At 45.4% G+C, this 23,290-nt stretch overlaps 2 protein-coding genes across 2 annotated transcripts in view; both read right to left on the reverse strand.

Annotated features, from left to right (window-relative positions):
- The window catches only part of LOC109291104 (macrophage mannose receptor 1-like), a 63,829-nt gene that overhangs the window by 36,244 nt on the left and 4,295 nt on the right, over nt 1-23,290 (reverse strand). Inside the window, 6 exon segments of the mRNA XM_019507965.1 lie at nt 5,053-5,201; nt 5,383-5,498; nt 8,812-8,925; nt 15,295-15,449; nt 18,102-18,284; nt 19,740-19,886. Of these exon segments, the coding sequence (XP_019363510.1) occupies nt 5,053-5,201; nt 5,383-5,498; nt 8,812-8,925; nt 15,295-15,449; nt 18,102-18,284; nt 19,740-19,886 (864 nt within the window).
- Nucleotides 19,966-23,290, reverse strand: part of LOC109291105 (macrophage mannose receptor 1-like) — a 151,818-nt gene continuing 148,493 nt past the window's right edge. The window contains exons 31-32 of the mRNA XM_019507966.1: nt 22,320-22,327; nt 19,966-19,977 (exon numbers count right to left, since the gene is read on the reverse strand). The gene's annotated coding sequence lies outside the window, so the exon portion shown is untranslated. The remainder of the gene's footprint in view (nt 19,978-22,319; nt 22,328-23,290) is intronic.

Consider the following 23,290-nt stretch of genomic DNA (forward strand, 5'->3'; position numbering starts at 1 on the left):
GCCCATGAGGGTGCATATGCAACTAGCACAGGGAGCGCACAAGAATAGAAGCCCAGAGGGGGCAGGAGTATTGCATTGAGCCCCAGGGAAGGCGGGCGTCTTATGTTAAGCCCCAGAGAGGGCAAGGGTACAGAGAAGGGCCCTGGTGTGGGCCACGAGGAAGATAAGCCCGGAGGGCGTCTGCGAGGGCGCGGGCAATAGGAACTGACTCAATAACATCTGGTACATCTGAGAGGTTTGGAACATGATATTAGGGGTGGTAGGAGCCACATATAGCCCCGTGGCGGGAGTGCCCAGGAGTATCGGTAGATGGGGTACAGGCGGGAGTATACCTGGGGATTGTGCCAAGGGGAAAAGAAAGGGCAGCCTCCCTTTAACAATATTACCAGCAAAGACGTGGTGGGCGAGAATGAGGGTGCGTTTTATACCCACTTGGCATGGTGGGGGGGGCGCTAGAAGACATCACGGCCGCTCGTAATACCCCGCCCCGTGACAGGGTCCAAAACTAGACACAGTACTCCAGATGTGGCCTGCTCAGTGCAGAATAGAGTAGGATAATTACTTCCCTTGATCTGCTGGCAACACTCCTATTAATGCAGACCAGTATTCTGTTAGACTTGTTGACTCACATCCAGCTTATTGTCCACAAGGGCTGTGCGAAACAGCACCATTTTGTTTCAATTTCCATTTTGCTGTTTTGACAGGAGAGTGTTTCACTTTCAGTTTCATTTCATTTTGAAAGCACTGTTCTGTTTTGCTTTGTTTTAACTTTGTGTACTTATCTCCTTAGCAGGCTTCATGCCCTTAAAGGGGGCTATCATCCCTGCTACTTTCATCCAAATATGCCAATGAATGACAAAGTTATAGGCAGTTTCATGCTTCCCCATTATAGCCTATGGGCATATTTGGATGAAAGTAGCAGGGATGATAGCCCCCTCTAAGGGCATGAAGCCTGCTAAGGAGATGGGTACAGGGGTTTCTGGGAAACTGCACCTCAAAGTCTTGAAAGCAAAACTCATGTCACTTATAAAAGTGTTAAAGCACAGGGGGATAAAAACAGCAGTCGTAGTAGCCCCTAATGAGGCCACAAAGCCTGCCAAGTTTCAAGGAGATAGGTGCTGGGGTTCCTGGGAAATCACACCTCAAGCTGCTGACAAGCAAAGCTCTTAACACATGCATGTGACATGGCACAGCAGGGTGAAAACTGCATGCATGGTAGCCCCTATGGAGGCCATGAAGTCTGCCAGTTTTCAAGGAAATAGGTGCAGGGGTTTCTGGGAAACTGCACCTCAAGCTGCTGAGAAACAAAACTAATGATGCGTGACTGCATGTGTGTTAAGGCACAATCTCACTGGCACCAGGGCCTCTACATGACATGGTAGTGAGCCCCAATGAGGTCTCCTCCTGCCCTACAGCCTTGTTCTGGTCCACCACTTTAAATGACAACAGGTAATAACTTAGTAAGCAGCACAGTAGCACCAGCAGCATCTCAGGCAGCCAAACTGTCATAGTCAATATCAGAGCACTCCTTCCCCCCCACTTCCCTCTCCCTGTCCTTACTTTCTGTTCCCCTGAAGGCAAGCCCATCTTCAACTTCGAAACATGAACTGCTTCAAAAGTTTTGAAACATTTTGACTGCCCTCATTTCATTTCAAGGCTTTTTTGAAGCCCTTCGTTTCATTTTGATTTTGCTGTTTTGAGCTCAAAACAAGTCGAAACTGTGTCAAAATGAAATAGCTGGTAAAATTGTGTACAGTCCCACTGTCCACTATAACCCCCAGGGTGCTTTTCTGTAGTGCTGCTGCTTAGCCAGTTGGTCCACAGCCTGTACTGGTGCATAGGATTCTTCCATCCTAAATGTAGGACCTAGCATTTGTCCTTATTGAACCTCATGATATTTCTTTTGGCCCAATCCCCCAATTTGTCTAGGTCACTCTGAATCCTAGCCCTACACTTCAGCATACCTACTAGTCCCCCCAGCTTGCTGTCATCCGCGGACTTGCTGAGGGTGCAATCCATCCCATCTTCCAGATCATTAATGAAGATATTGAACAAAACTAGCCCCAGGACTGAGCCCTGGGGCACTCTACTTGATACCAGCTGCCAACTAGACCTTGAAACATTTACCACTACCCATCAAGCCCAATCCACCCAGCATTTTATCTACCTTACAGTCCATTCATCTAGCCCATACTTCCTTAACTTGCTTGCAAGAATGCTGTGGGAGACTGTCATGGAGTAGGGCCTAGGGGCGGCCGTGATCCCCCTAGCGCCCCCTGCCATGCCAAGTAGGCGATCCAGCACCCTCTTTTCTCACCTGCCACGTCTTGCTGGTTTATAGTTTTAGGTGGGAGGCTGCCTTCGATCCCCTTGAGCACGGTGCTATATTTGTACTGGCCCCTATTCCGTATGGGGCGACCTGATGCACCCCCAGCCTTATGGGCTATGCGTTTCTCCAACGTCCCCTTTAGCACGCCCCAAGCCTCGCAGATCTACTGGACATTATCTGGTCAGATTCCTGTATGCGCTCTGCCTGGCACCCCCTGGGGCTTGTCATGCAACCGGCACCCCTTCACCGGCGCCCCTGGGGCTTGTCACGCAACCGGCACCCCTGGGCTCGTCACGCAACAGGCACCCCTCTATTCGCTAGCCCTCTCGGGCCTGCTAATTATATCCGCCCCGCTCCTGGGGTCTGCTCAATATACTCGCCCCTCCTGGGGCCTCTCCACATACATATGCCCACTCCTGGGGCCTCTCTCAGTACGTATGCCCACTCCTGGGGCTTCCCTCAGTACCTATGCCCCGCTTCTGGGGCTTCACGCCCTCTCTTGGGCTTCTCTCTTACAGACTGTGTCCTATCGGGCCAGTCTCTTCGAACTTAGGCACTCTTAGCCCTCACTGGGCTTCTCAATAGACTTATTCCCCTTCCGGGGCTTCTCCAGTATTTTTCCCGGTTGGGGCTCAGGTGGCCGTAGCCATGCCTGGCCCCCTAGACCATTGTCAGGGTCTCTCAATAAGCTTATTCCCCTTTCGGGGCTTCTCCAGTACTTCTCCTGGTTGGGGCTCAGGTGGCCCCAGCCATGCCTGGCCCCCTAGACCACTGTCAGGGTCATTCGCCCTACTTAGGCTTCTCCGCCTATTGCCCACACAGGGCTGGGGATAACACACCCCTAAACACAGTGCCACACTGGCGCGAACAGCTGTGCCTACCCGGCACTGCTCACGGTACCCCGCAGGGCACCAGGGACCCCCAGATTGCTGGGGCGCTCCCGCGAGGCCTCCTCGCACCCCTACAACCTCACCTGGTCCTCCGGTCTGTAGCAATAACAAACAAGAAACTTAAAGCCCTGAGCCCAGGGGTATAACCGAAAATAAGTCTCCTGGCTATATCTTAAGTGCCCTGCCACTATGTTCCACCTTCAAGCTTCACAATCAGGATTCCCTCCAGCCTTACTTCATGATGCAGCCCCTTCGGTGATCAGGTTGCACTGCTCATCTCTGCTCTGCTTGCCTCTACTGCAGAGCTCCTGCATCTCAGGCTGCCAGAAGGGAACTGCCAGCTAGGCTTCAGCCTGGGCTGTTTATAAAGGCCCGGCCCTGCCCCCTCCTGGTCACCTGACCAGCACGGTTGCCCCAGCAACCGTCACCTGAGCTGCCCTGTTGATTGGCAGCTGCCCATATTCTTTCCTAGGAACAGGGCACCTCAGTGCCCCTGTGACAGAGACCATATCAAAAGTCTTGCTAAATTCAAGGTATATCATGTCCACTGCTGTCCCCACAGCCATAGGCCCAGTCATCGCATCATAGAAGGCAATCAGATTGGTCATGTATGACTTGCCCTCGGTGAATGACTATTCTTGATCACTTTCTTCCCCTCCAAGTGCTTAGAAATGGATTCCTTGAGGACCCATACCATGATTTTTCCAGGAACTGAGGCAAGACTGACCTGTTCCTTTATTTTTTTTCTTAAAGATGGGCAATATATTTGCCCTTTTCCAAATATTCAGTACTTATCAACATGAGTTTTCAATGATAATGGCCAGTGGTTCTTCAATCACATTAGCCAACTCCCTCAGCACCCTCAGATGTGTTGCATCTGGCCCCATGGACTTGTACACATCTAGCTTTTCTAAATAGTTCCTAACTTGTTCTTTCACCACTAAGGGTTGCTCACCTTCTGCCGAAACTGCATTGCCAGGTGCAGTAGTCTGGGAAGTGATCTTGCATGTGAAAACTGAGGTAAAAAAAGACATTGAGAACTTCAGCCTTTTCCTCATCATCTATCACTAGGTTGCTTTCCCCATTCAGTCAGGGACCCATACTTTCCCTGACCTTCTTCTTGTTGCCACTGTAGAAACAGTTCTTGTTACTCTTCAAGTCCCTTGCCAAAGAGTTATCTGCTAAAGCAAGCTGATCACCTGCCATATTTGCTATTCTTCCTGTGCATTGGGATCATTTGTTCCTGCACCCTCAGTAACGTTTCTTTAAAATACAGCCAGCTCTCCTGGACTCCTTTCCTCCTCAGACTGTCCTCCTAGGTGATCCTGCCCATCAGTACCCTGAGGGAGTCAAAGTCTGTTTTTTTGAAGTCCAGGGTCCATACTCTGCTGCTCTCCTTTCTTCCTTTTGTCAGGATCCTGAACTCGATCATCTCATGGTCACTGCTGCCCAAGATGCCAACAACATCCAACAACAGTTTTTCACAGTCTGGTGTACTATTGTCAGCCACTAACTACTGTGTTAAAATTGTGGATTGGCTGAGACCATGAAACACCTCCAGCCCGGCCACTACCCAGTATTTATCTTAGACCACCAGAGCCCCTGTTTGCACAGTTTCAGAATGAGGAATACCAACTTGCTACATTATTCCCTTGCACCAGGTAAGTTAAGATGGCTAGCTCACTTCTTGTGCCTCATTTACCTTCCTGTATGAGGATATGAGATGACGCCTAACTGAATCCTGTCTAGCCCCTCAGAGGACAGCATTTGGAAACTTGTGAGATGTTAGTCAAACCATGAACATCACAGATTATATGGTAGTGACGTGCTTACCAGGCATTCCTGAGTTCCAATGAGTGAACAAAACAACTTCACCATTGGCCCACTTGAATGTCCTCTGTTCTTCTACATCTGAGAGACCAATCCAGAAATATTTTTCACAACTCAGCCCAACCAAACTAGTGAGGTAGGCTTGGTCATTTCTGGGAAAGAACATACATGTTTTACAACATTTTAAAGATTTAGTCTTAACCCTTCTCTGCTTCAAGCTTATAATTTTAATGAAATCATTCCAAATGGAGAAGATGTTAAAATGGTTGATTTAGATATGTTACTGTATATTCTGAATAATTAAAAGTTGATTTAAAAAGCCTTTTTCCATACCTGTCTTCCATAGTAACTAGGTAGCCATAGCTCCTTTGACACGCCTCATTTGCTTCTGAGAATATTAGAAATGTGTGTCCAACCAAGTAACAATGAAAGCCATGTCTTTTCCAGCCCTGCAGCAAACATTAGGCAAACACACACAACTTCTTAATACACTGGGAAGTATTGTTTGCTTTGCCCTTTAATATAGGCATATATATTTAGACAGACAGACAGATAAATAGATAGCTATAGATATATATAGATACAGTTATCATACATTAATGTGAAATCCATTGTTGAAGCTACACTGAGAAACAAGAATGGAATTTAATCGTGACTCATGAGCTGAGTTGTAAAGTAACAAAGAAGGCTCCCTGCTCATACAGAGATCAGCCTTCTTATTACTGAGAGGATGATACTGGACTTTTGCCCCAAATTGCTTGCTTCTGACCTGCATTCTCATCCTATCTTTTATGATGCTTGGCATTCAATGTTGACTTTGAGGACAAATATGGCCTTCCAGTTATTTACAAGGTTAGTGATGCAGTCTTTGGAAGAAAAAGGGACTGTCTCTGCTCTTATTTAGAGGGGAATTTGAAATATGTAGCTAAGTGTTATGGGTTCTAGATCCTTAGAATGAAAAAATATTCTGATATCCAATAGAACACTGATGCCTGACATCAGTAGCTTATAAGTGTTAAGGTTTAAGCCAGAGGTAGGCAAAATATGTCCAACTGAGGAATTTTTTCTAGCCCATGGTGGATCCCTTGGTCCTGCCCAACCAGGTGCAGGAGGCAGGCCATGCTATAGTGCATGTGGCCAATCCTGCCCCTCCGCCCACTCCACCCAGGCCTGCAGTGGGGCTGGGGTGCCTGGCAGCCCCAGAAGTGGTGGTTCATTCCAGCTGCTGCTACTACCAAACCCAGCCTCACTGCTTGGGCACCCTGGCCCATCTGCCCCATACAGAGAGCTGGGGGCAGGACCTGTGCAGATTCTGTATGGCCGTGTGATGGGCATGGCTTCAATGGGCATGCAGGGAGTGGATCGCAGCTCTGTCCTGGCCCTGGCCCCACACTGTCACAGCCCAGTTGCCATGGACACAACCCCAGATGCAGCTCCCTGCCTGCCCACAGTCCCACCCCTTCCACCCTGCCACACACCCTTCCTGCACAGGTCTTGGTGAGTCTCCCCATGCCCAGGGCCACTTAGGGAGTTTTGGTGAATTGTGGCAGGGGTGGGAGGTCCCATCCCATAACACTTCACCAAAACTCCCTATGTGGGCTGTGGGCCCAAATAATTGCCCACCCCTGGTTTAAACCCCTCTGATGTAAGAGCAATACAGCCCAGGATTGTTTGTAGAAATAAATTCACTCCTCTATCACAGGGGTTTATTAGCATAGGCTAAAGAAGTGGGTTTTTGTATCCCAATGACTAAGCTTGCCAGTTAGAGACTGCAACCGGCCGGCCTTGAACATGAGGTCTCGCGCTGCTCAGCCTCTGGCGTATGGGCCTGCTGGCCACTTTGTCCCTGGAATGGTCTGTTCCGGATGTGATCTTGACGGTAGTTTCTGCCCCTATCTTGCCCGCCACGACTTTGCTGGAACGTTCAGTGGAGAGGCCGACTACTACCTCATCCGGGGTTGGGACTCTCAGGGGTGCTGAACTTCTGTGAGGCTCTGCCCTCTCCTACACCTTGCCCTAAGACCCAGCCACGCTGAGTTGCTTACAATTCCCGGGGCCCATCCCTCGCCTTGTGGTGCCAAGAGACAGTTGGTAGCGACTCCATTGGTTTGGCTCGACTCTAAACTCTGTGGGTCGGGAATCTTTCTGCGGTTCCCCTCCTGGGCCTCTGGCCGTAGGCTACTCTGCCCAAAACTCCCAAATGAAAAACAGTGCCTGCAAGTCTCTCTGGCTTACAAAATCAAAGTCTGGACTCTCTGTCCAGAGAGAAGCCTCTCCTTGCTTAATTTCCCCTGCAGCACCCCTCTGGCTGGGTGCTGTGTTTTCTTAACAATCCCTCAGGACTGCTTCTTGATGCTCTGGTTCCCCTCTTTGCTCGGTCTCTCGCCGAGTGGTCCCACCTGGCTGAATCCTAGACTCTGCAGTCCCTCCCGCTGCTTGAGTGGAGGTTCCCTGCTGGGATGGGCTCTGGGGTGACCTCCTGACCCGTGCTGCTCCCACCTGACCTGCCAGGTCTTCCTCCGTCCCCCTCTCTTCAGGGCGCTTCTCAACCCTGGACTCTGTCCCCGGAACCTTGTGCCCAGCTCTGCCACCGCAAACCCGGGAATCCACTGCTTTTCCCTCGGCGCTCTCTGTCCCGCAGCTGGGAGATGTCTTCCAGCCTCACAGATGGATGCTGGCCTCTCCCTCGCCTCTGGACAAGGAGCCAGGCTTGGCTCCCCTCCCAGCTGGTCTCTAGTTCTCCTCCCCGGCTTCTTCCCTCGGGGCATCTTTTATCGTCAACGCTTCCCTCAGAGCATCTTTTATCGGCTCCGATCATTATTGATCGCGGCTGGCCGCAGTTTTAAAAAGAAGCGGCTAATCAGCTGCATGGGTCCCACTGCCGCTTCTGCCATTCCCGCGTTGTTGGCTGCTGGTAAGGAACTCGTTGTTTTCTTTTGTCCCTTCTCTCTCTCCCCCGCCTTATTTCGGGTCCTGGGGCACCCCTTTTCCCCTTTGGGGCCATATTGTGCCGTGCCCCTGTGACAGAGACCATATAACTTAGGCATAGGATTCAAAGATCAAACAGGGAGCCCACAAGTAAAAAATCTAGGACAGGTAGCTGGAAAAGGCAGTTCTTCTTCACTTTGAACTGCTTTTGGTTTTTTATAGTTACTTGGCACATTTACATGAGACGCTAATTATGCAGCAGCCTAATAGTACTGCACAGTAGTATGTCATAGCATGGACAGTGCTAATATGCTACTGTGCAGTATTATTAGGCTACTGTGCAGTAACATCACTAAAAAGGCATTCGCCAGCACTACTGTGCAGTAACTCGGGATGCTGCACATTAATTTAGTACTTGATTATGCAAGTACTAAATTAAATGTACAGTAACCACTATACATTAATGACCATTTAGATTTGCCCATTGCTAATAAAAACTCTAAAGAAACAGAAGACCTGAGAACTGAGATGAAGATACCCTTAGTGGGTGTTGTGTGCTTTTTCAGTTTGACTAAGATCCTAAGATCTCTGACTAAATGGTAGATGTGGATTGCATCACAAAGAGGAAGAGATGTAGGGAATCAGGATCATTTATGTAAATGAAAAATGAATTTCAACTAGATTTCCTTAAGTATTTTCGCAGTGAAAGTAAAAAACTTACAAAAGCTGTTATTGCAAGAGACACCATCAATGATTATCTACTCTACAGAGTGAGACCAACTTACTAAGCCAAATATTCTTCATGCATCTGCTAATAATTTACTTCACACTTACTCTCTGGCTGCCCGGGTCATTCATTCCTACTTCCTCAGGAGCTTGTAATAATGACTTTCTTTTGCAGATGTAACCAAGTTTCTTCTCACAAACAGTAGCTTCCCAAAATCCTTCCTGAGTATAAAAGGGAAGAAAGGAAAAACAACTAAGGATTCATAATCTTTAGAAACTTCTCATTTCCTTTCTCTTTACCTTAAAAAAGCCCAAGTCTACAAATGATACAGAACAATACTAATAATGCTGATGATAATGTTCCACAAATTGCTATTTAATTTTTCTTATTAAAATCTAATTTACATATTTGCAATCACAGTTTGTCATATACTTGAAAATGAAGATGCCTCTCCTGCCCTCTATTTTGTAAGAGGTCTGGCAGATCTACGCCATTAGAATTCTGCTGAGCAATTCATTGAGTGTGGGGAACAACATACATTTACCTTTTGAGTTATGAAGCGTACCAATTAGCAAATTTTAGAGTAAAAGAACCTCTTCCTTCATTACTGTTAAAAAGAGAAGCAATGAGTTGTTGGTTATCTTTTTGCATCTCCTGGTTGTATCAGGTACCAGAGTCACCACTTGTTAAAATACCACACTCGTGGTGCTCTGGAGAGGTGCCGGAGGACTGGAAGAGGGCCAACGTGGTTCCCATCTTCAAAAAGGGGAGGAAAGAGAACCCGGGGAATTACAGACCAGTCAGCCTTATCTCGATCCTGGGCAAGCTGTTCGAGAAAATTATTCTGGCACACATCCAGGAGGGGCCAGCAGGGAACGGCATGCTCAGGGGCAACCAGCACGGGTTCATCAGCGGCAGGTCCTGTCAGACCAACCTGGTGGCCTTTTACGACCAGGTCACTAAATCATTGGATGCAGGGGTGGCAGTGGATATAGTTTTCCTAGACTTCAGGAAGGCTTTTGATACTGTCTCTCACCCCATTCTCATTAGGAAGCTGGGGGACTGTGGCGTAGACACCCATACAGTCCAATGGGTCGCCAACTGGTTAGAGAGTCGCACCCAGAGGGTGGTAGTGGATGGGTCCTTCTCGACCTGGAAGGACGTGGGAAGTGGGGTCCCACAGGGCTCGGTCCTTGGGCCCGCCCTGTTCAACATCTTCATCAGTGATTTGGATGAGGGGGTGCAAAGCACCCTGTTCAAGTTTGCTGATGACACTAAGATGTGGGGGGATGTGGGCACAATAGAGGGGAGCAACAGGCTACAGTTGGACCTGGATAGGTTACAAGGATGGGCGGAGGAGAATAGGATGGGGTTTAACACAGACAAGTGTAAGGTGATGCACCTGGGGAGGAACAATCGGCACCACACATACAGGCTGGGGAACTCCCCTCTTGTCAGCACGGAGGTGGAAAAGGATCTGGGAGTCATTATTGACTCCAAGATGAACATGAGTCGGCAATGTGGGGAGGCGGCTAGGAAGGCCAACTGCACCTTGTCGTGCATCCACAGATGCATCTCGAGCAGGTCCAAGGAGGTGATCCTCCCCCTCTATGCGGCACTGGTCAGGCCGCAGCTGGAGTACTGCGTCCAGTTCTGGGCGCCGCACTTTAAGAGGGATGTGGACAGCATCGAGAGGGTCCAGAGGAGGGCCACTCGTATGATCAAGGGACAGCAGGGTAGGTCCTATGAGGAAAGGTTGCGGGACCTGAACCTGTTCAGCCTTCAAAAGAGAAGGCTGAGGGGGGATCTTGTGGCCTGTTATAAACTGGTTAGGGGGGATCAGCAGGCGCTGGGGGAGTCCCTGTTCCCCCGAGCGCCGCAAGGAGTGACCAGGAACAATGGTCACAAGCTGGCGGAGGGAAGGTTTAAGTTGGACATCAGGAGGCGCTACTTCACGGTCAGGGCGGCTAGAGTCTGGAACCAGCTTCCAAGTGAGGTGGTGCAGGCTCCCACCCTGGGGGTTTTTAATAGGAGGTTGGATGACCACCTTACTGGGGTCATTTGACCCCAGTGCTCTTCCTGCCATGGCAGGGGGTTGGACTAGATGATCTGCTCAGGTCTCTTCCGACCCTAGAAACTATGAAACTATGAAAATACCTGTTATCCCAACAATACAGATGGTTCAATGAGCAATATCACAAAAAAAACCTTGCCAGAGACTTAAAACATGGCATCATTCAACAATGAGTGAAGAGCATCTCAATGGACTGCCCATACTGAATGTGAATTCAGATGTGGAAATAACTGCTAGTGAGATATGGGATGCACAGTCAAGATGCTCAAAAAGGCTATATTTTGTTTTATGAAGCTGAGTAAGAGATGATGTACATTTAATTCTAATGATGTGATTATTACTTGCCTAATTCACTGTATTTTTGTACTTAATATATAATATAGCAAATCAATGCATACTCTGATAAAGTTATATTTGTTTTGTTTCAATCTTAAACTGAACATATTATATTGTTTCAATCTTAAACTGCCCCTAGCATATTAGCAAACTTTCTAGTTTCTCTTTAAATAGAGAAAAATCTGTTATCATTTTTCTCCGCACCAGATACATTGCCTTTTTCAAAATCCTAGACCCACCCATGAAAGATGGGCAATAAAACCACAAGTGTTGGCAATAGTGAAGCAGGGATTAGAATGAGGCTGGGGGATGTGTTGCCTCAGGAATGGGGTACAGGAAACACTCACCATTTGCAGATTCGCGATTTCGAATATATGTGGTGCAACTATTTGAACCCATGGTCTCTCCCCACATGGTCTTGCCATGCTCCCACACCCCACACCCCACACCCTGCCGCCGCCAGTGCCAGTGGTGTCTGCAGGAGCTCCACGCTTGCCGGCGCTGGGCTCCTGCTGCCTCACTCCTGATCTGTTTACAGATTTTGCTATTCGCCGGGATCTCTGGAACGTATCCTCCGTGAATGGTGAGGGTCTCCTGTATTTGCTCACCTTTGAAAATCTATGTAATTTGGCAAGTTATAAGATGCAGAGAAATAACAGTTAATATATAATCTATACCTACTAAATTCTTTAGAATCCATCTCTGACCTAAGATTGCTCCATATAATGGCTATAGAGACTGAAATGGTGCAAAGGCAAGCTGTGAGATAAAGAGGGACACAGACAGGCTTTGTGATAATGGAAAATAAGGCATATATACTAACATTAAGGGCAAAGGGCAAGGCATGAAGGGATGAGAAATGTAGATATGTAACCATCAGGGCTTCCAAAGTCTGAAACAGGTACTTAGAAGATAACAGCCTACTACTGCTATTGGTTACTTGGTTAGCTCAAATGTTAGGTGTTTGTATTCTTAATCTGTTTTCAACCCTGATGATGATACTGGGAAATGAGTCAGTATTGTTCTATATCATAACATTTCTGTCTTGTTAGATTTATGTATTTAAAAAATAGGAAATTATATTTAAAAATATCCCTACAGTAAAACATATATATTAAAAAACATAGCTGAAGCCAGTAAATAAAACACTCAGAAATAAATAATATTTCAAATGTCTACCACTTTTAATAGGTGTGTAAGTTTTATTATTTCAATTTTATAGTTGGGGAGACAAATTCAGATATGAAGGCTTAGATCTTACATTGACTCTTAGGCTCAGATGCCTAAGGCTCTGTTCATAAATTCAAATAATTTGGAAGTATTCTTCTAGGTTTGTTCTAGAGAAAATTTACACACAGCAATGTATACAGACATTTGAATGTTGAGACCCTGAAGAGTAGAAAGCTTGCAGTGCTGATACTATAACTGGGTGGGGGAGCAGGGAATGGAGGGGGAAAAGGAGGGTGGTAGGCACACATCTGGCATTCTCTGAAAGCTTTTTTAGTGTGATTGGTAACAGAAGACAGCAGCATATAGGGCAGTCCTAACTGGTTGCTCCAGACTGCCCATGGTCAGCCTGTAGCACAATGCATCTCTGTAGCACAATGAGGAGATTGTGAAGAGGGTGTGTTCTGCTGTCTGCTGGAGCAAGCAACATCCCATGTTTCTAGTTGGGGAGAGGAGGAGGCTGGAGGACTAGATTCTCCTCTGAGAGAAGCCAAAGCATGTATAGACATTCACTCCCCAAGGGGAGAGAATTCTGGGAGTGATTTAACCCTGGTTGTTTCCAGTTTATTTTTCTCTTGGTTAAATGGCTGTTTCTACCCTAAGGCAAAAAAAAGGTTGAATTCATGCTTTCTCATGGGAGAGGAGCAAATCTACCAGGAGAAACAGAATATATGTACAAGGCATAAGTCTATGCATTTCACCTCATCTTGCCATGTGTTAGGAGAGCAATCCTATTCTACCCAGAGTACTACAGAACTCTCTTTTCCTCAATAGGCAACCATAGGTACCTCCTGAGCATGTGAGTACTGAGTAGGAAATCACCTATCAACAGTCTGTGTGAATAGGCACAGTGGAGGGGGTGAACTTCCACCACTGAAACATCTGACTCAGGGCTGATGGAGGGCTCTATTATCGCAGAAATCTTTTCTATTGGGTAGGAGGGGAAGGGAGCAATTTGAGAGGGGAAATCAATCCACCCATGCAAGGTATTTTCCCACCATGTAGAAAACTTAGGTTTTTGATCCCACACAGCCTGAGGATGTTTTAAATCACATTTTCCACAACAGGGAAAGTACCCTAACCAGCAGCTATAGGCTTGCCAAAGTGGTGAACATCCTCTATCTCTCCAGTTAAAGGAGGCACCGGCTGAAAAGAAAGCAAGAATCATAGGGTCAAGAGACAAAAAAGATGAAGATTGACTTTAACTCAGTGGGAAGGCGACTCAGCTAGGAAAGATAGCCCTTGGTTCTGCTCTGTCCCAGGGTACTGAGAGAAAAAGGGTGGAAACCCCTTCTCTGGGGCCAGACCCGTGATGGAGAACCCCTGTGGTCCCAGGGAAACACTCATAGAAGTGCTGTAATGGGGAAATACTTACCCACAACAGGTATGCCGAATGAGAAATGACCCCAGACAAGCAAACCACCCGTGTGGCTTATCAGCCACCAGTTTATGCAGCTGGAGCCAGCGCAAGGCAATGACATCATTGGAGAATGCCGGCCATCTCAGATAAAAGCTGGTGGCAGACAGCAACAGCTGAGAGGAAGATGTGTGCTCCTCCCCCCAGTGTGACCAGAGATACCTCCACAGTGGTACCCAGGACAAGGTCTGTCCTACAACCAGAGTGGTGATTGACACCCGAACCGGGAAGGATGCTGAGGGATGGACCACAGCAGCACATGCAGGAAACATGAGTAGGTAGTTGAGTCTGTACCTCCCTGATGCTTTAAGTTATTCTTTTCTTCTTCATTTTTGGTTGCCCCTAAGCCCAGTGGATGGCTGCATACTTCACTCTTGGGGCCAAGGAACCAGAGGCCCTCAGAGACTCCAGGCTAGGACTTAGAAAGCCAATGAGGTGGCCCGGTGGCCAATAGGTACATGGTCCCAAGTCAGGGATGACACTGACAGGCATAACCCAGGCTCGTGTTACCAGATCCGAACACAAAGGACCCTTGTCCAGTAAGCAGCTTGTAAAATAGACACTATATTCAGACCTTCACACTTGAGGCCCAGATCAGGGTCATGCCACTAGGCTTGGCACCCGTAGTGTTCAGGCTGACTAACACCCAGACAAATTCAGCTGGTGGGCACATGGAAGGGGTATAGGGGAAGTGGAGCCCCAGGAACATCTACTGACAACACCTCCCAGCAAGTCCCAGCTTTGAGGGAGCCTCCCACTCCTGAACAGAACAATAAGATATGGCAGGTGAGTACCAGAGATCTTCCTGGGGAGGTGGCATATGATCAGCAAGAGTGCATGAGGAATGTCAGTGGTGGGATAAGAATAATTGATCCCCTGCCGCTTGGGAGTGGCTAAATGAAACCCAACAGGTACATGCTCCCTTCTCTCAAAACTGTTTATGCATCTTGATAAAATGACAGAGAACATTAGAAAGGTGTTACACTGCCTAATTGCTTGTCTTCAGTGCATGTGGAGAAGGGATTATTAGGTGGCAGTGGGGAGAGAGGGTGGGAGCATAGAAATGGTCATTGAGATGGAATTGGGTTTACACCTAAGTGATTTCACTGAAGCACATGATGATTTAGTGAATTAAATAACAATAATAATATAACAAAAATAATACACAACAAGTTTCCAAAAGTAGGTCAAAGCTCTAGTCTTAGCTATAGTAATTTTATTAAAACAATTTGAAATTTCTGGGCCAACTCCTTTAGGAGCTATGAAATGTTACAAGGTGAGACTGGGAAAAATACTACTCCTTCATTTTGAGCTTTCTCACTTTCTAGATGCCTTCTTTGGCTGGCCCCAAACTCATATATAAATAGACTTTAGGCTAAGATCAAGCATGTGAAATTTCAGGGAGATTTGGTCTGCACAAAATTTAAAGAGGAGAGAGGCATAAAAATCTTTCAAAACCCAGTGTATAATGAAAGGCGGTTTCAACTTTAACTAGTTAAGGATTAGCATAACTATAAGACAACTCTACTATTTTACCTGTCCCTTAATAAGAACACAATCCTCTAGCCTTTTTGCATAGGCGGGTTCTCCACGTAGCCATTTGGTGTATGTCACTGGAGTCTCATCACTCCATTCAAAATATTGATGAACTTTAACGTCATTCAATCCAATCCACAACTCTTCTGTTGGCTCTAAAAACATACAAGCAGTGGTTTTGTAACTGATCTTTCTATGCAATAACAGTGTACATTGTCAGATCTAGAATGACAAAATTATGTTAGTAAACACTGGGATACAGCATGGAGGGAGTTAAGGCTCTTAGGAATATTGCTTTCATCTCTGACAAAAAACCTGGTTTACTGTTTTTCAGAGAATCCTCCATTTAGCAAACAGATAAAAAGCTCTTTGTGTGTGGCAGAACAGGAAATGTAAACAATATTCTGAGCAATTTTATATAAACTAAAACAACAAAATAACTCCTAAGCGTAGGAAGAGGAAGGTTTGTCACCAGCCCTGCAGTCAGTCAGTCAATCATCATGTCCTTTAGAGCAGCTGACCAAAATCAGTGGGTCAGCCTTCCAATTGAAGACCTACTTTCCAGTTAATTTCTATCATGACTGACTGAAGCAAACCAATGGGGATGGAAGGAACAACCAGGAGGCACTAGACAGTTGCTTCATCTATGTCTGTAAGGCATGGGTGTCAAAGATGCAAACCACAGAGCACCTCATCTGGCCCCTGATGCTCGCCCTGCATCTCCCAGACCAATGGCAGGGCCCAGGACATGTACTATACATGACACATGTTCCAGTCATTCTTTGACCTTCTCCAGCTGAATCAGGTGTGCACAGTCCTAGACCAGCCTAAAGTTATGTATGCTACAGAGTCCTTGACCAGGCTGTGGGGGGAAGGGGAGGGGTGCCACATGCTGCTCAGTTCCCAGAGCAGACAAAATTGGTGCCACATGCAGTGCAGTCCAATGGGGATGAGCACTTCTTGTAGCACATGGTACCCACTCTGGATGGTCTGGAACCTGCACTACATGCAGCATCTGCCCCAGTCAGCCTGTGCCACATGCAACACCCATTCCAGCCACTCTGGGATATATGCCACTTGTACTACCCACCCTGGCCAATCTGGATGTACATCACATGTGGCATGGATCATGGGGCAGCCAGAATGGCATGCAATGGATTTGACATGCAGGGGTGAAGGTTGGGGTGGAGGGTGGTCCATGGACCCAGTCTAGCCTGTGGTCCAGCTCTGTGCTACTCATCTGGCCCATGGGGCCATATAAGTTTAAAACCTCTGCTCTAAGGTTTCCTGCTTGACACTGGGACTGCCACTGACAAAATAATTCCTGCCCACTCATTTCCATTATGTATGAAAGAGGCCAGCAATTAGGCCAAAAATATGGCCCTGAATTTACATCCCACAATGGTGCTCAGGCTTTCTGTTTCAGTGGTGTCCAAGTGTGGTATGTGCATGCTTGTGGAAGTGTGGGGGTGGAGATTCAGATTCTCTCTGAGCCATCTGCTCTTCTATTTTTATATAACTTAGTCCTTGTACTTTACTTATTCTTTAGACCTTGATGTTAACATTACTTTTCAGAACTAAAAATAGCTGGCTGTTCCATTAGAAATCAACAAAGGTGAAATATCATCCTGAGTCAAATAGTCTACTGGGCTAGCCTGCCTAAGGCACACTGGTGTTTGTTGAAGCAAAGTTTCGAATAAATGTTGCCAATGCTGGAACTTAGTTTGGCTGCGAGTGGAAAATTCTATACAGAACCAGAGCTGCCCTTTCTATAACCTTTAGAGCTGTCAATCAACCATGACCCAGTTTCTAGCTTGCACATGCTTAGTAGATAAAAAGTCTCTGGGTGGACGCAGACTCAGAAGAGACTGCTCTAACATCAGGGGACTAGAACTTTCTGGCCTAGGAGCAAGTTAATTGGCTATGGTTTCCCTATAAAAGTTCATGGGCCCCCACCTGAGGTGTGGGTTGTTGTGGGTGTGTGGTGGTGAGTTGGGTGAAGATAGTTTTGGAGTAGTGGGTGTTGAAGAGTTGGTCCTATGGGACAACTCTTTAGTGACTTTAGAGGAGATTGCCATACTGAGGGAGAGAGAAAGCTTCCTAATTTCTACAGAAGGCTTCTCCTCTATTGTCGATTCTTTTAACTTCATGTTAATCTTTGGTGATTGCTGAGACGACGGCCAGGACTCATCTCTACGATCAGCCCGACTCTCCAGCTACCAGACTTCTCAATTACAGCATTCTTGAATTGGCGTCATGAAGGACATTGGACAGTTCACCTGTTACAGTTTGTTTGTCTATGTTCCAATATATGGGCTGTTGACCAGCCCTAGGACTAACCAACAGGCAGCCGCCCCTAGTCTCTGGGCTAGATAGCAAGGGCTTGTTGGGGAACCCTGTGGGCCAACAGACCCCCTTTGTGTTGTAATTGTTCAAAACTGTAACTGAAGAATCATCACCTACACCTACAAAGTGTAAGTTGAATAAGCCCTTGTTAATTTGGAACCAAGAATGATTCACAAGTCTGAGTTCTCCTTGCTGCTAATCCCGTTCTGTTTCCATGTTCAATTGCCACCCCGGCCCATCGTGACACTGGGGCTTGGTTCATCCCCCCGGGACAGTGTTTATGACCAGAAACACACAAGGAAGTAATGGGAGTGGAACCATATAACCATATCCGGTTGCCTTTTACTCTCTAACTTGAATGATTGGGTACCCCTGCATTGAGCTGAGGTAGCTCTAACCTTGAGTCCAGAGAACGGCATGAGAGCTTGCCTCTGCCTTATTTTCTCTGAGGAAATACTCACTGTAGCCCAGCTGAGAAATAATGAAGTTGTACTCTGTAACATTGTGGATACCAGCCAAATCTCCATCTTCCTTCTTACATAAAGCCAAAGCTTCTTTCCATTCTTGGGGCTCTCTCTGAATTTTGTAACAGTGACCTCTGTATGACGACCAGCTGTCTTGGCATTTAATAGGCTGAAATGTCTCTAAAATTGTAATAAAACTTTTCAGAGCAATTTAAAACAAAAACTGAAGCAAAATGAGAGTGACAATGTTTGGGGGTTTATTTTCCTATACAAAATGCAGATGGTCTAATTTGAGGTAAAAAAAACCCTGAAATTTATTCAAATATGATTAAAATAGATTCAAATATGATTGGTATTAAATATATAAAATATAAATATTAAAAACTTATTGGACTTTACACTTTTAGTACTTAAATTTAGCCAAAGGTCCAGTTTGGGAAAGATTTATAATATTTAATGTCCCGTGCAGCACTTCATTATAATCCTTGGCCACTGAAATTTATGTTCTAAATCTTTAGCAACTGCATCTCAAGTACTGCCTATTGGATATCATTATAAATTATTTTAGTACAGGAAGATTCCTCTTCATGTATTTCAATAGAATCTCCCGTCTACTCAGTTCCCCTTCATACTAAGCCACTTATTTATACAGTTACTTTAGACTCTCTTTTTGAAAAAATCTTGACTCATTCTTTTTAATTTTATTATTGACAGTTTCAGTTATTCTTAAATATAAGCTTTAAAATAATGCTTGTCACTTACCATTTACTAGAAATCAGTGGATACCCAGTCACTTCTATACTTCTACGGTATATTTCTGACTAGGACTGCTATTAAATTGTCACTTTCATGTTTTAGGACAAAGGTGGTCTATGAATTGAATGTGGTTCAAAGAACTGGAAAGTGGAGCTTGTGACACCCTTTATAGAGATAGTGAAGATGGACATTCCTCCTGTTCTGCCTCAACTGAACATAAAGCATTGCATATGCTTGCATGGACCAAGTATTTGCGTTAAAGTTTAGAGTACCTGCAAATTCTCCTTTGGCAGAAATTAGCGGCATAAAATTACAATTCTGTTTTATACCTATCTTGACAAATTGCAAATACCTGTGAAAAATGTATCCACTCCAAGAAAGGTCCACTTATCCCAAAACTCTGTTTTGACCAGTGGCAAAGAGTGCCTGGATTAGAGGAAAAGTATGAAGGAAACAGGCTATGTAGATCCATTCCTTATCACACCCTACGCTTAGTCGACACCCCAGAACATTGAGTTGAATTGCCCCAATGGATCCATCTTTAATGCATTTGTCTAATCTCCTTTTGAACCTGATTATACTCCTGGCTTTCAGAACAACCTGTGGCAAAAGTTCCACAAGTTAACTATGCATTCTGTAAAAAAAAAAAAAAAAAAAATTTTGTTTTAAAGTCACCATTTTATTTTTTCATTAGTTGCTTCTTAGTTTCTGTATTATGAAACATAGTGTCATGAATTAGTTGTGACACAACAACTAAGAGGACTCAATGAAATAACTTCTATAAAATTACCATAGATATAACATACACACCTCCCTTCTATCCTTGGCAGATTGTAGTTTCTACAACATAGCAACATTTTTTTTTTACATTAAATCTACCTGTGGGGAGATTGGGGAACTCTAGAGTGGAGTTTTCCTTTTTACAAATGTAACCAAATTTATAATCACAGTCCATGTTTTCCCACTTTGCTTCTTTTCTGGGATTTAGCACTGCACAGAACTTCTCAGGAGCTGGGACGGGATTTCCTGATTCAAACAGATAATACAGATAAAATAAAATATGTGTAAGCACTGCAAAAATTGTACTGCCAAAGGTAGGATTGATTTATTGACATTTCTCTCTTACTGTGATGAATCTTATAAAGAACCCCCACCCTCCAGAGTTTGTATGCGGGGTAGATTAAATCTGGGACTTGAGTGGATTTCAGAGCCCTGATTGGAGAATATCAGGAAGCTCTGTACACAGGGTCACATGATCTCTCCCCATGTAAGCTGGATTCTAACTGTTCTCCTGAGACCCTGGCATGCACTGTGTGGGTGAGGTGGGTCCTTCCTTTGAAAGTACCATGAATTTGAAATCTAGTTATTCTCAAATGATGAGTTAAAAATAGTTCCAATAATTTGCTAATAATGATGACTTTACATTATAGCTTCTATTTAGTCAAGGGGTTTCTCCCCCCCGCCTCCTCCTCCATGGCTATCTGTAACAGCCATATAAATAATTCAGGAAATTGGCTGATAGAGAAAAAAATTTACTCAAGATACATGAATAACAGTTTTAGTTCCTTTTTGACAATCTGTATGTTTTCCAAAACTTGATGAGGTCTGAAATGTTGAACACTGGCAAAAGGGGAAATGGGGAAAAAGGAGAAATAGCAGCAGGAGGGAAGAAAAATAGAAAAGAGGAAAACAAATTTCAGAAATTTGACATTTCAGTTTCAATGATGGTTTTCAAAACCACAATTTTAATGAAAATATCAATTTCAAGAGGCAATTTTGATTTGAATAATTAGAACATGAATAAAAGGTATTGCTTCACTCCAATTATCAATGAATTACGTTTTCTTTCTTCACCATCTAGAGCAATATCCTGAATGATTTCTTGTTGTTTCATTAGCATTTACTTAGCCAAAAATTATCATTTGAAGAATAGGATATGGATAGATAACTTTATAGCCTGACAAAGTTAGCACTGGTTCAGTTTATTTCAAATTGTATAGAGTAACCGATGAAAGCAGGATATCTGAGTAGCAGATTTGCAAGGAAAAAAAGAAAGTGCTCTTTAAATACAACAAAATACTGACTCTAAATCTCCATTTTCTTGGACCTAGCTACGTATTCTTGTGCAACACAACTGTAAAAAATCCATCACCGGCATGAGTAAATAGAATTCTGATATTAATTGGCACAGCTGTAAATGATAACGTCAGCACAAAAATGGTGTAGAATCAGTGCCTCTTTACACACGCAGGTAAAGGCACAATGGGATGCAGGTAAAGGTGCAATCGTGCCTCCTGCCATGCCATGCATGCTTTTGGAATCTCCCAGCCTCAGGGCTTGATGAAACCCCGAGGGATGGAAGATGGTGGTTGTCCTGATCTCTCAGCCTTGGGGGGTGCATTAACCCCCACAGCTAGGAAATTGTAGCTGATATGATCTCCAAGCCTCAGAGGTGCATGAAACCCCCACAGCTGGGAGACTGCAGCCAGCCACAGTCTCCCAGCCTCAGGGGTTACACACATGTCAGGGGCTGGAAGGTCATAGCCACACCCTGTGGCTGCCTGGAACCAGCTGGGTCCCAGTGCTGGGAGGCACACTGCTGCTGGAACCCGGAGTTAGCAGCTGCTGGGGCTGAGAGTCCCTTCAGTTGTACATCTCTCAACCCCAGCTGGGCCTGGTGCACCTCTGCAGCTGGGAACCGTCACCTGACAGGGTTCCCAGCTGTGGGGGAGACCCTGCTACATGGGGAAATTAAAGCTCAATAGCAATCAGCTATAAATTTAGTAAGTATAACCTCATGAATCCAGCATGCTCAGGACTGAACACCTGCCAGAAATGTGAAAATTCTGGATTTTTGAAACCTGAGTGGCAGCCGGTCCCGGACTGCGGGTGCGGGGGAGGGTAGCAGCGGCTGGTCCCAAAGCAGTGGCTGCATGCGGAGTGGTGATCAGGGTGGTGGATGGCAGCAGCCACCACGTGCAAGCTTCCCCCTCTGCTGTTCCAGGACTGGCCATTGCTACTCCCCAATGGAGTGTAGTTTTAAAAAGTGTCAGATTTTCGATGATTCTGGATTTTTGATATCTGGATTTATGAAGTTATACTGTATACATTTTCAGGGTCTAATTTTAGAACTGGTTGGAGCTTTTTATGGTTTGATAAACACTTTGCATGTGTAGCTGGTCTCAAGGTAACTGCACAATTAACCAGCTAATTGTGCAATACTTGTAAGGTGTAGAGGGGGGCCTTAGGCATGCAATGTTTATACCTTTACTTTGCCTATTTTGTTCCTCTCCAGAAATGATAACCTTTGGGACACTAAATTCCACAGCAATTGCTTTTACCTGATTCTCAGACAGGGTAAAGTAGCACCCTGTTTTTTAAAGATGTTGCAGAGTATTGTGCATTATTAGCACTGTTAGGCATTGAAATGCCTACAGCAGATACCATAGCATCAAAAACATTCTGATCTACTGTGGTTTTCTGAGTTCTTTAAACAGAAATCAGTCAAGAAATGAGTCAAATGGATGCCTTGAGTCTAAGAAGTTTGAGAACCTCTATCTTAAACTATGATGTCACCAAGGTTAAGGAATAGATATACAAGCACTTTTGTGAAATTCTCTTGTTCTCCAGTATCTCAGATTTTTTTAAAACAAATTGGTCTCTAACTTGTGAAAAGAATCACTTAGATATGTAAACTAATTTGAACTGCAGCAGTGATATATTTATAGAGATTCTGGAACAATAGCTCTGAGGCATACAAACTTCCTCATTCCTCTCTGTACTGTGTTAACACAGCTGCACAGTGAGTACAGGAGACCCTCGCCATTTGTGGGAGATATATTCTGGAGATCCCCACGAATGGCGAAATCCATAAATAATGAACTGCGTTCATGAATGTTGTCTGCATTCATGAACAGCAGGAGCCCAGCAACAGCAAGCATGGAGCTCCTGCAGATGTTGCTGGCTCTGTAACAGTGTCATCACGCTCCACGGGGAATATTCGGTGCATCGCAAATATTTGAAGCCGCGAATGCAGAGCCCGCGAATAGCAACGGTTTCCTGTATGTCTACATGAGATGCTTTACTGTGCAATAAATTAGTTTACTGCACAGTAAAACATCACTGACTACATGTGCTCATATTTACTGTGCAGTAAATTAGTCTATTGTGTAGTTAGCTACCACCTATAAATATAGGTAGTAAATTAACTGCTCAGTAGATACTGTGCAGTATACAACATGTAAACACTGGCCAGGAGCAAATGTGCTCCTGGTCAGCCTAGCCAGCAGAGGGCCACATGGTCCTGATGCTGCTTAGCTCCCCAGCTCCCCCTAGGAATTGGGATATGAGCAGGGCCAGGAGTGGGGAGCTCTCTGCCCACAGAGCTTGCTGCTCTGGGGAGCAAGCAAGGTGTGGGAATCCAGCCCTCA

Source organism: Gavialis gangeticus, unplaced genomic scaffold, assembly GCF_001723915.1.
Source record: "Gavialis gangeticus isolate Ggan-Ray unplaced genomic scaffold, GavGan_comp1, whole genome shotgun sequence".
NCBI classification, from domain to species: Eukaryota; Metazoa; Chordata; order Crocodylia; family Gavialidae; genus Gavialis; species Gavialis gangeticus.